Below are 13526 nucleotides of genomic sequence, written 5' to 3' on the forward strand. Positions count from 1 at the left end.
GTTATGAATACATACAGGTCATGTGTATAGATTTCCTTTTTCCACACATCAAACAGTAACTGAACTTTACAGTCAGTTCCGATTTTAAATGTTAACGCACATCAAAACAGTCTAGGAGCCGAGTGCGTGTATTATGTACACACACACACACACTATAAGAAGCCATAAGTGAAAATTAAGGCACCTATTTCAGGTAGCTTTAATTAAATCCTATTGGCGCTGCCAGGTAAAGGCAAGTTCAGCAGTCACAAGTAGCCTCGTGCGCTGTTATGGAGACTAGCGACATCTTCTGGAGGTTTTAACACCTGGAGACTCATGACATGAACACCTCATGTGGAAATCAATAACTTCTGAACTAAAAAGATTTACATTTAAGTTACTTTTCTTCCTATGACTCATTTGTACAGCAGTTAAACATCACTATGGTACATATTAGACAAACAAACGATTATTTTAAAGTAGTTCAAGTTTATTGTCACATGTGAAAACCAATGGACATACATTCTCACACAACATATTTACAAATACAGATATAACAGGTCAGATCATTTATGAGAAAAATAAGTCATTGATGCATTTCATAATTATAAAAACACACAGCCACGTTTTCTTCCTTTAAGCACAGATTATATTTTCAATCACGGAGTGATCTTTACAGCGTGCTCAAGAACTCCTTCACCTGAAAGAGAACCACAACAGACAAACTGTTAGAGTGTGTGTGTGTGTGTGCACATCAGTGACAAGTATAGCTTTATTTAGTTCCAACATCACAGTAACTGAAAAACAAGTTGCTTAATGCAAATTATGTAAAGCATTGAGAGTGTGTGTGTGTGTGTGTAACTGGGAACTTCTCGTTAAAGTTGTATTTTTTTAAAATGGCAGTGAAATCTCTAAAAAGCGCTCGTGTTTACCATCAACATGAAACTGCCACACAAGCAGCTCTTCAGGCTTCATTACCATAGGTGAAACCTGGGTGTGAATGTGTGTGTGTCAGTATCAGAGCAATCGCACTCAACACAATGCACATAATCTCCCCCAACACACATTTGAAATGCTTAAATTGCACAGTGTGCAAATGTTTAAAAGGTTCCAGTTAGTTTGTGCAAAAATATCATCTGCAACAAGAAACAACTTCTTCAAAAGTGTACTGATACAATGTTCACTTAAATAAAACGTACCAACACCACATCATAAAGTTAAAGTACAGAAGTATTATCAGCAGAAGTTTAAAAAGTAAACGCCCTTTATGAAGGAAATCTCCAACGTATCATCCTATCCTGTCGGTTTCACATCTTTAACAATACTTCACCATCACTCACCTTCTCGATCATGTCAGCGCTCTTGATGTCATTTCCCTTAAAGTCGTCATTTACATCCATGGTCAAGACTGGCACATTACTGAGATACTCGAACTCCATGCTGTGGGTCAGAGGTCACCGTCAGTGATGCTTCACAAACATAATCTTATTAAGAAACTCTGGCTCATACAACCCGTTTACAGCTTCATGCATTTCTTAAAAGCACCTTTATGTGGCAGATGTAGATCCCACGTATCCAAAACGCAGGTTATTACAATAACTTTTTCCTAATGGCCACGATTGTGTTCCCTAAGTGTGTGTGCATGTGCGGACTCACTTCATGGTCTTGTGCTGCAGCCAGCTCTCGTGCTTGAAGTGCAGTTTCTCCAGATACTCCAGAGGGATGTTTTGCTCTTCTTCTCTGCCTCTCAGGTGCAACCGCTTTAAACATTTCTGCACAAACGATACACATGCCATGAGAATTTCAAAATCAATTTGCATCGATGATAGTGGATCGTTGCAGTCGATTAATTCTTTTCTGGTGTGATTCAATAACAATGTAGTACAAGAAGCTTAAGGGACTCAGGAGGGTACCTCTGGTGTAGCTCGGAGGTAGATGATACCGTCCAGCTCGATGTTCTTGCCAAACTGTGTGTGCAGCCAGCTGTGCCAGTCCTGGTAGATGGACCATTCAGTCTCATCCATGCACTCGCTCTCGTAGAGGTTGGCTGCGAAGATGTACCTAGGACATTATGGAGCAAGTGTTTCACTTATAACACATCAGTGTTTAGTACAAGCTGCATATTCACATTACTGCTGTCATCTTCCACAACATCTCTTTAAATTAAAAGATGGACTGCATTCATTCAACCATAAACTAATGTGGTTATTTCTTGCATTAAAAAGGTTGCAGTTCAGCGGCCTCGGTGCATGAATGCATCAACAGTGCTAGCAAGTTTGAAGTTTGCACAAATGGATTTTTATACGTGTGATTTTGCATTCAATCGTCTTAAAAATCACACAAATGCACCGCAATGGCTCTTCTAATTATAACATATGCAAGTATTTTCATTATATGAAAGATATTTCTCTGTTTTGACCCCGATACCTGTCACTGTAGATGGACCGCTCGAAGAACTGCACAGGATTCTCGGCTTCTCGGAGCTTCCCGTTGGCTGACCTGATCTGAGCACGCACCCGGCTGATACAGGCGTAGCTCTGGAACGTGTAGGCCCACCTCTCCGGTTTCTCGTACATCATCTGCAGCACATTCCCTCCACTCCTCTGAGATGTGGTCAGCTCCTGGGACACACACACACACACACACACAACAAAAAAAGGGAATTTAAAAGTGTGCATACATTGGGATCAATAAATCTGCTGCAAGTATAGCTTAGTGTACAGTCCAGGTACAGCAGTGGTGCGTGTTATTAATGAATGTGATTCATTTCAGACTTGTATTATAAAAGTGGGAGCAGGTTTAGCACCAGCACAGCTCTGCCCAGTGACCAGCAGAGGGCGCTTTACTAAACTAAACTACTGTAGTTGTGCAGACTGCATGTTAAGACAGAAGATGAGCCTTTAGGAGGAATTCAACAGTTGTACATACTGATAATATCCCTGTACTCTCCTGTTACACTGCTCTACAGTGTGCGCAGTATCATTTTGCATTGTTTGAAAATGTACTAACAAAGAATTAAATATTTGTGATGATTTCCACTATTGTTAGGAATTCAAGAATTGCATTATTTTTTTGTCTTAAAATTGGTTTACAGTTTAAGTAAGCACAAATAATATCATACATGAAGGAAGAATTGACAGAAATCCTCTAAATGCAGCTAATCTTAAATGTGAATATGTGCTAACAGCTAACTGAACATGTGCTTTGGACTGATCAAGAAATAATGTGCATACTTCTAATTGTGCTCTGCAAAATTGTAATAGGCATTTTTTCCATTTAATGTTTTAGGAGACGATGCAATTCAAAGAAATAACTTGACAGGTTAATGAAAATAATTGCTGGTTCCAGCGCTGCATAAAAGCAATGACTCATCCCCAATATTGAGTCTATGCATGTGCAATGTGATGAAATCTGCCTTCACCTAAGGCTGCTGTATATGCATCTCCAAATTACATTGATTAAGTTGTTATGGATAGATAGACTCATTTTCAGTGTTCAACACATCTATCTGAGGGAGAGGCTCGGCCTGCAGTTGTGTGGGAGGTTAGAGACGTTTGCCCCGGCCCAATAATGGCATGTCCATCTGTCCAGAGTGGGACCATCTGTTGCTCTGGCTGTGTGGTGGTGGTGATGACCAGTGCAGATATGTGGACAGATGGCAGCTGCACTCTAAATACAGATGGAGACTCTCCCAGTTATCTTCATGTGTGCAGTGCATGTTGAATCAGTGGTTGTGAGAGGCCTGAGGATTGCAGGACACTAGTGCATGATGAAATGTTCCCCTGACTTATAGCGTTGGATAATATGCAGTTTGGCCACAAGCAGATGTTGAACAGTGGACTGACTGTATATGGGTGTCATATGACTGAATTAGGAGCAATTCTTTACATGTAGGAATGCTGTTCACTGTGTCAATACCTCAAAGTCACTGCCTTTTGTTTGGACATTGCACCATCTGGCGATTGGCTCTGGTACCACCTCCCAGTCCCCGCTCTCCTGCTCCAAAAGGCGCACAAAGGTAGATTTGCCCGCCGCTGAACACAAAAAAAAGGTGCAGAAATTTAAGTTCCGACATGAACTTTAAGACATGAAGCAACACAGTATGCAGGTATATTAGCTAAGGAGTACATTAACATTATAGTTGAGTAAAAGGCAGAAACTGTAGTCTGTCAATTGGCGGTAACATTTTAATAGTGACCAATAAATAGTTAGCACAAAATCACTCTGCAACAATATTTAACGTATGAAACGCGACACCTGACAGCTACACTAGCTTGCAGTAAAGACTTAAAGCTAGCTTTTAATGTGAAATTACGCTTTTGCCATTAACAAGCGCTGCTGGACTCACCAATGTTCCCCTCGATTGATATCCGGTGTATCCTTTTCTCCATTGAGCCGTTCATGGAGTCGGGACACGGTCTCTTCGGGGTGAAAGACATTTTTGGGCACATAAATAAGAACTTCTTTGCTAATCAATGCTGCTGCAGAGGAAACGCTCCTTGTTGTTTTTAAAGTTTGGCGGTAACCGAAGTCACGCGCGGCTGCTCGGCTGTCTCCGCCCAGGAAGCTGCAGCTGCTGCCCGTCACGTGTTTCCGGCTGCAGACAGCTGTGTTTGTGTTGTTGCAGCCAGTGGTGCAATAACTGTTTTTAAACTGTTTTTAAAACTGTTTTTAAACGTTGTAATACCGTCCTGTAAACATACTCACTTATACATACAAGCCCTGCATTAGTAAAGGTATATAAGTATTAGCAACATGTAATTAAAGTATCAAAAGTAAATGTTATATTAGTGTTTTGTACTTTAATCTATTATAATGCATCATGTTTTGTATGTAAAATCTAACAGTCATGCATTGAAAATGTTACCCAGGTATTAGAAACAAAATGTACTTTTATTATGAAATGTAAACATTATGCAGAATGCATATTATTTATGCTTTAACATTGAAGCAGCACTTTGTTGCAGTTGTTGGAAGAGGATATGATTTTAACGATATACTTTGGGGTAGTTTAATCTAAAACACATCATATTTTATAAACTAATTTATAAACTAACTAATTGAAAAGCAACTATAGCTGTTAAATGATGTGGAGTGGTGTAAAAAGAACAATATTTCCCTCTTAAATGAATGTGAGAAGCAGTGTAAAGTAGCATTTGCACTTCAGTAAATGTACTTAATTCCTTTCCACTACATGGTCCACATACAATTCATTCAAAGAGTCAAGACCACCTTTATTTTCCTTGTAAACAGCATAAATCAATTCAGTAGCATTGAAAACCCCTACCAAGCCATTATTTACAAACGTTTCATCAATTATTACAGCCAAGGAGGAACAAGTGTAGGCAACAGGCTATGTTACGAGCATTTCATAGGGATGAGATGCTTTCAGGAGGACTGACTTTCTATTACATTTTCAGAGATCTGGTGAGCAGTAACATTCATAATAGTTAGCCAAGGAAGTGGAAAAAAGATAATTAAAACAAGGTTTTAATATCCAAATGGGGGGAAAGGGAAGCAGCCTCTAAAGAGACTCGACACATTCTTTAAACCAAACGCTACCACTCCATGCTCATTGAAAATCATCTTGAAGACAGGTCTAACCCTCAGTATTTACACGTGTGCATTGAAGTATTACACCTTTCTGACAAATTATATATAAAGATATATAAAATGTTCATCTCACCGTTCCTTAAACCACACCTAAAGATAATTCTATTTCTATCATACACCAGAATTTAAGCACTATAAAAAAGGAAAATGAATGTTAGATAAAGTATGAATGAGCCAACTGGTAACCCTTTTAGTGTTGTGTCCATTATTGCATAGTAAACTACACTTTGAGATTTGGGAAGGGTTCATGCATCTGCCGTTTGAAGCGCAGCAACAAACAACTCAGACCTTACAGAAGCATAAGAAATCTCACTCGTGTCTTAGAGCCAATTTCAGAGGAGGATAAGCAATTCAACATTCATTTGGGGGGGGGGGGGTTAGTATGAAGGAGGAAATAAACTATGATCAGTCACATGATACCGCTTCTCACAAAGCACAGTCTATGCAGAATAAACATTCAGGCAAAAGAGGTCAGGAAAATTGTTCAAAGTGCTTCATGGCTAGTGAGATAACAAGGGATGCAGCATAATCCAATTCAAAACGCTCGTATTACTCGACAGTGGAGGTTGTGAATGTAGAACGCAGGTCTCTACTTCTATTTCAGGACATTTATATACAATTTAAGGTTTTAGATTCCTTGAAGACTTTTCCTAAAAATGTGTTTCTACTTCAAGTTTTGAGGGAAACAACTAGTACACAGGAACATGTCGCTGGAAAACGCTAAAGGTTTAGTTCATTGTTAGTCCCTGCTACAACGTCACAATATCCGAGCCTCACTTCCATGTCCTTCAACACATTCATGTATCATCACCTGCACAGAACACTCAGTAAAGAGACTAAAGAAGGAAAAGGTTGGTGAGAAGTACGGTTTTAAAGAGAAAATTATTGTTTCACCAAGTTACAGTACAAATAGAAAAGGGGCAAAAAAAAAAAAGAGAATTAAGAACCAGAGAAACTTAAAGGGAGGGGGGCGTGTTGAATTTAATGTTTTGTCTATTAAGTCAGTGGTATATGGCCTTAATCTTCTTCCAGCTCTCTCTGTTGATATAGGGCAATTATGAGCCATGCTAGGCACTTAGGATTATTTTGTAGTGACGGATGGGGGCTCTTACTCATGTGAAAAGTAGCAGATCCAGAGCCTTCTATGTAGATTATTGAATAAAATAACTATCTACTGCGGTGAAATTGGCTTTAAGGCTGGCTTAAGCTCTTGCCAGAACACCAACAAAGCCCTCCTATCACGATACAGCAACTTTGCTTACACATCTTCCCTGCAGGAGAGTTCGAAATGGGAATCTAAGAGCATGGAAACGCCTCGTGTTGCCATAAATCCAAGTGGAAAAAAACATCTGTGCAGTATAATAGAAAACTAATGAACATTTGTCTATATTATCCTAAATGTAAGCCATGACTGAACTCTGGGGATCTTTCCATACAGCTAAAACCATTTCCTCCAATATGTTAATGTGTGGTTTGCTCAATAATCCCTGAAAGCATTAGTCCTGGTGCCTTAAACCTATCAAGACCCTTCCTTCTGCCTGGCCTTATTAAAACATTTCCCCAAATGGAAATATAGTATATACTGCATACATACAGCCAGGGGTGGGGTGGGTATCTGTGCAAAAACTAGAAGACCAATAAAATTAGGATTACATTGCTGTTTATCTATCCTTGGTTGTCAGTTTTTCAATCAGCTCCTGAAGTGGAACCAGCTCTTTCCTGTCGATGAGGTTGAACTCCTGAAAGAGAGAACGGTGAAACATAATCAGATCGTTTACAGTATAACTGAAGGGAAACGCACATAACAGAGCGGAAGATTCTTTACCTGAACAAAGAAGATGAAGTGTTTGAACGACGTGTTGAGGTGGGCCTCCTCTTGCAGCTGCATCACAGAGTCAAAGTGCTGGTGGTAGATGTGAGCGTAGACCCTGAACAGGCGCTTCAGAATCGTCTTCGCCACGGACATAAAGTTTCGCTTAAAGGGGACACCTTGGGTAAAAAGAGGGATATAGAGAATACAGTCAGAGGTCAGGTTGAGCAAATGACGTGGTGGAAACTCTTTCATTTAAGTATAAATATTATATATATATATATATATATATATATATATATATATATATATATATATATATATATATATATATATATATATATATATATATTCGGGCATACATTAAATACAAAGGAGGAATTGACAGACGCAATCACACTATTATATATTGCTACTAAATTTGATAAGCCCTATAAGCTCAGAGCGATGAAGGTGAAGACAGACGCAGCTCCAGTATGTTCTCTGGATCGCAAATGTCTTCACAGGCAGGCCTCGGCACGATTTAGGGGAAGTGCAAACAATCATGAGTGCAACACGGAACCACCTCATGGTAACAAAACTCCTCTGTGTTTGGGGAATTTTGATGTTGTTACAACAGCACTGCTCTCTACACCTCGGACGTGTTGATTCAGGGAATAGTTTGCGAGAGCATAAGCCCGGTGGACAGCTTCTTCCTACAGTGTGTGTAGAGCCAACATACCTGCAGTGCAACTCCACATCAATTATTCAAAAGCTGGTGACCGACAGGACGGGGAGCGCTTGGTTATAGCTTCCACCCCGGGGCTGAACATGCACACGGCCCCCTCTTCTAAATACTTTACTTTTTCATCTGGACACCAAACTTGACTATTCCAGGAATATTAATCATTCATAGGTTAGAGGGTGTTGTACGTCTTAAAAGGTATCCTGTGGAGTTTTTGATAAGTTGTGCTCCCGTGTTATTTGAGCTGGAGAGAGGCCCACCTCCCAGTGCAACATGAATACAACTTATAGAGCTAATGATCGTGGAACATTTAGAAGATTCCTTCTCTCCTCCCAGCTTTAGTCGTCGACTGACGTCCACTGAGATGTACTGACAGATAACTGAGGCATTTATTTGTGCTGGCTGCCATCCATCTCTATTAAGTCTCCACCCTAGATAGCCCAAGCCTCTGCTAGTTGTGTTGGTATGCATTTAAACTCTTTTTAAATCCCTCCCTCTACGTTTTCAACTACAGACAACTCTGAATAAGTTCATCTGGAAGTATTTGCGAAAATGTTATTATATGATCTCCCCTAAGGACTTTACCAATAATCCACCCACTTGTGTAATACGTCTTCATCCCTTACCAAAGTTTAAAAACTTCATATACATGCGTAATTTACCTTTTATTAGTTTTTAGCTCCTTTCATTTCGCATGGTTGAATTTCACAGAAGTGTTTCAAACATTAGACACACTCCTAATAATGAGACATTCAGCAGGTGTGTGAAAGTTGCTCTTATTTAGAGCTAGACACTCATAGAAACCAGAAAGGAACATAATAACCCAAACAAAGGAAAGATGGCGAACACACAGCATACCGATCTTTGAAGGGAAAAGTGTCTCGTCATCAAGCTGGTCTTGCACCCAGGTCATGAGGTAATCAATATACTTGGGAGCAGAGCATTTGATGGGCTTCTTGATGTTGGTGCCATCCGCCCAATGGTACTCGTACCTGCGGGGAATGTAGATAACAAACATTAGATAGTTACAACAATCCAATCCTTTGTGCTGCATTCATGTGGCGTCCGAATAATCAGAAAAAACAGTTCCCGACAAAGAAAATGGAACACCCCCTCAAGTCTGAACAACAAGTCGGAAACAGATATCAACGTGTTGATTCAAAGCTGTGAGCAATAAAGTACGACGCATCTCCTTTGTAACGTCCATGTTGCTTCCACACTCCGACTTAAAGCTCGTGAACACACCGAAGTCAGAAGAACCACATCCCAACGCAGAAGTCAACATACATGTTGTGAGCTCAGTTACGAGACACTAGTACGTAAAACATCAGAGAGAATCTACTGACCCTGGCAGCAGGAGGCCAAACTACTAACTAGGGTGGGGGTTTAACGAAAACAAGTCTTCTGCATTTTGAATTTGAATATAACTTGAATTGTGACATTTGATTCTAATAGAAGTTATTTTGTCCGGCTGACAACGCCCCTAACCCCACGCCCTGTTGAGCCTCGACAGACCGAGATGAGTGACGCAAAGCAGGTGGGACAAACTTACAGACCGTCAATGATGAACTTACTTAGGACCAGCAGACATGACTGGACAGCTTTCCTCTGTGCAAAAATCTGTAATGGTGCCATACAGCATGTTGATCTGGTTGAAGAAATCCACAGCTGAAAAAAGAAAATATTCAAATCAAGTTCAGATGAGACCAGATACGTCTTGTCCCAGCACCAACAGCTGGCATCACGTTTTCCTCGCCCACTTCACTGCCCCAGTCCAAACTGTACACCAGTGCACACTGACTCCAGTTATCTGGAACAAATTGTGTTATCACTCATTCCCACAGGCGTAGAGCCAACTTTGGCTTTCCATCAGTTGGAGAGGTCCTTTTAAAAAGCGTTGGCAGCGTTGGTGCTCCATTCGCTAATCTCACAGAAAATGTCATATTGAACAGCTGATGTGTGAGGAGTGAGGTCTTGTGTAGAGACACCAGGACCCTTTAATGTTTCATTAGGTTTACTCAATCTCCAATTAAATGATACGTGTCCAAAGTGTTTGTATTCATAGCCGTGTCAAAGCTTGATAATAACTTGAATAATTAGGTAAATACATATTTGACACTGTTGATTTTAGCGCCTTTAACATTCTGGTCAAGAGCTGAAAGCTTCTAACGTACGAAGTTATGTGACACTTGCTCATGACCAGTGAGGGAGAGCATAATTAGAGCTACTCTTGAATCAACAATACAGAAAATGTAAATTTCAAGGCAACACCCTGCTAATCTTTCTTATTAAAGGGAAACTAGGCATGATTTCCAATGTTATTTTATACTGTTTTAATTCTGCTATTTTTATAATGGTACTTCAGATTCGTTTACATCAACACTGATTATTGTCCTGTAAATGCTCTGTCTAATCTTGTACTATGTTTTTGCTGTGAAGCACTTTGGGCTGCAATTCCTGTATGAAAGGTGCTATACAAATAAAGCTTATTATTATTATTATTATTATTATAAAGCTTATTATATTAAACATTTATATTTTCCTGCTAACATGTCACAAAGTAAAATGTCAGATGCTTCTGGTTTACAGGGAAAACATAAATAATTCCGGTCAATCGCTTCTGCTATGCTCTCGACTCGTCAACATGTTCACTTCGACCTAGGTGTCAAAGTCATCGTCACCATGACAGATTTTCCGAGGGCGTCGACAGACATAGAGGTGTGTGCAAAAAGACAGCAGGGTTACAGAACGTCAGAGATGCTCAGGTGATACAAGGAAACTGCTAGAGCTGTTATATGCATACCATATCATCTTCCCAGTTTGATTGTAGCCATGGACCTTTGCTGCATGTCAGAACCCCCTCTCTCCCTCTACTGTCACTATCTATTACAAGCTAAATACTACGTGTACCAAAATGCATTAACACTTTTGAAAAACAATGCAACGCAGTTTATCCAAATCAACTGCAATTAACTAGAGGGAGTCGAAATGAAAGCATAACATTCAAATGAAAAAACTAATGTAATGAAGCAATCACTACCATATTTTTGTTAAATCTGCATTACACCATTGTAAAGAAATGGATTCAAATTTAAATCCTTATCACTTTACGTTCTACTGTAGTGAACATGCTGAGACACTGAACATCTGAAACCCTAAAAGGCACTCTGGGGCTTCTACTGACCAACCATTTGTCTCAATGTAGAGAAAAGTAAACAACGCTCTCACAGCCCAGACAATAAAGTCTATTTAACATTCACAGTGGTTTTTCCAGCATGAATGCACACGGGCTTTAGAAGGAGTGCCAAGATCTTACACCCGATAGTTCACTCTCAACTGATTCTTGATGTGGAGTAATTGCGATCTCAGGAACAGGATTACTGAGTGGCATGCAAATAAATAAAAACTAAGAGTAACAAAAATAAAAAAGGTATCTAAAAGGTAAAGTCACTCTGCTAGGAATCTAAATCTAAAAAGGGTGCATCGAGGATGTAGGGGAAAGGTCAAATGTGCGCTTACTGTTGACTGCGACCCACTCATTTAAGTCTTCGCCCTCGGGCAACATGACTGCCATGCGCAGGTTTCCACTTCCCAGTGTAGCCTCTGCATGTTTCAACAGCTCGTACTGATGCGAACCCTCCGGGATATTCTTCTTGGGCTTGAACGTCTTGGATGAACGGTTTCCACTGTGAGTCACAGTTGAAAGAGGAAGACAAACAGCGTGATTAATAAGATATGATGACGAATCATGAGCTCACAGTGCCCCTGGCCCTAGGTGAGGGATTATCGCTAACAAAAAGTCAGGATATTCTTAAAAAGCTGACAAAGGAGGTGAGCTCTTGCGTTTGTCAGAATCAGAGTAGGGGACCAGAACAGTATGTCTCTCTGTGTATAATGAGGCCATTTGGAGAGGTGCTGTGTTCAATCCCTCTAATCGCCCCATTAAACAAGAATCTGAGGCATCACAACATGATAGGTCACACACTAAAAACAGCTTGTCCTTTAATTAGAGCATTAACATCCATCAAAAACAATCTATATCACTGTATGACATTATATATATATATATATATATATTCTAATAGGGCAGGAAGAAATGATCATTTCGTTGCAGATCAGTGGTTGGACCAAATACCCAAGTCCTGAAGTACAATGTTGTACAGAACCTCTCCTTCAGCTGAAATGTGCTTTTAATGAACTTCAGCTATAAATAATTAGAAGTGTTAATCAATTTCAGATATGAAATGGTGGCCTATTCGATAGTTGCTTCTCTGAGGTTGAGTGTTGGGTTTTTAACTCGACTCATCTCCATTTACCTAAAAATACTCACATCCTCACCAGAGCAACATTTAATGTTACCCCTTTACCCTGATTTAATCAACAAGCAGGGTTTTTTTTTGTAGATTGATAGATTGAATATCAACGACACAATCTTGTTACTTTGATCACATTTTGGGTCAGAGATTGATTGGTGCGTGCTGTCACATTGAGGCTGAAATAGCCCGTGGCAACAAACTGTTCGCACCAGCAAATATCCAGGCCAGACTGAGATCCCCTCTGAGTTCAAATGTACTCTGGGGTCGGTACAATGTAGCCTTAAGTTTTAAGACAGAATATAACATCATTACAAATGCTCTACTACTGATGTCGATGTAAATTATCGTAAAAATATACAGAAAGCAATGTGAATCATATCAGATATTCGGAGGAGAGTCCAGCAAGTAGTCTTAGCCCGTATTATGCTATCGCTAGCTAGCTTGCTTAATAACGCTAACACCACTAATATTTCCCAAATACAAAGATACATGGCAAGACAATACAAGTATTCATGACAAATATTACTCACAAAAGAAAGCTCATGTTTCCTTGGACCGTAGGAAATAACTCTCTTGGCAAATAGCTAACAATCAGAGTGGAGGCAGACCAAACAGATTGTTTGTTAAAACTCTCAAGTCTCACACGTCCTCGGCTCTTCTCGGGCTTCCTTATGCGGTCCTCGAGAAAAAACCGATGTGACTATTACTGTAGCAGGAACAAGTAACAGTGTCTACACATCCGTATGATAGAAAATATATTAATTGTATAGACAAACTGGTCCACTGGATGATGCTCTGTACGCTGAGAGGCAGCAGCGTACTGAATGTAATGCTAACTTCTTCATCTGACGTTCAAGGCAGATCAGACGCATTTCTGTCGCGTGCTGCCCCCCAGTGGAGCAAGATGGTCAACAGTCAATTTAATTCTTGATTTTAGAGAAAGAAAAGTCACTTATATCTAGCCATGCAACTGAGAAATCTGCTGGCTTTGTGATTACAATATTTATTTATATACTCGATATTTTTATTAGTTTGATAATCAGACTGAAATGCCATTGCATCTCACCTCATATTTCCACAAATA

At 39.9% G+C, this 13526-nt stretch overlaps 2 protein-coding genes across 2 annotated transcripts; both read right to left on the reverse strand.

Annotated features, from left to right (window-relative positions):
* Window positions 1-447: 447 nt before the first annotated feature.
* Window positions 448-4591, reverse strand: dck (deoxycytidine kinase). Its single transcript, XM_029444125.1, has 7 exons — window positions 4328-4591; window positions 3898-4013; window positions 2407-2600; window positions 1893-2040; window positions 1636-1751; window positions 1320-1419; window positions 448-679 (listed from the first exon to the last, which is right to left on the reverse strand). The coding sequence occupies exons 1-7, from the start codon at window positions 4428-4430 to the stop codon at window positions 653-655; spliced, it is 804 nt and encodes a 267-aa protein (XP_029299985.1). The 5' UTR covers window positions 4431-4591; the 3' UTR covers window positions 448-652.
* Window positions 4592-5192: 601 nt separating this feature from the next.
* On the reverse strand, window positions 5193-13320 carry LOC115016854 (MOB kinase activator 1B). The gene is made up of 6 exons (XM_029444927.1): window positions 12973-13320; window positions 11646-11812; window positions 9701-9794; window positions 8985-9118; window positions 7418-7581; window positions 5193-7331 (listed from the first exon to the last, which is right to left on the reverse strand). Exons 1-6 carry the CDS (start codon window positions 12984-12986, stop codon window positions 7254-7256), a joined length of 651 nt encoding a protein of 216 aa, XP_029300787.1. The 5' UTR covers window positions 12987-13320; the 3' UTR covers window positions 5193-7253.
* Window positions 13321-13526: the final 206 nt, after the last annotated feature.

The sequence above is a fragment of the Cottoperca gobio genome, chromosome 12, assembly GCF_900634415.1.
Source record: "Cottoperca gobio chromosome 12, fCotGob3.1, whole genome shotgun sequence".
Lineage (NCBI taxonomy): Eukaryota > Metazoa > Chordata > Actinopteri > Perciformes > Bovichtidae > Cottoperca > Cottoperca gobio.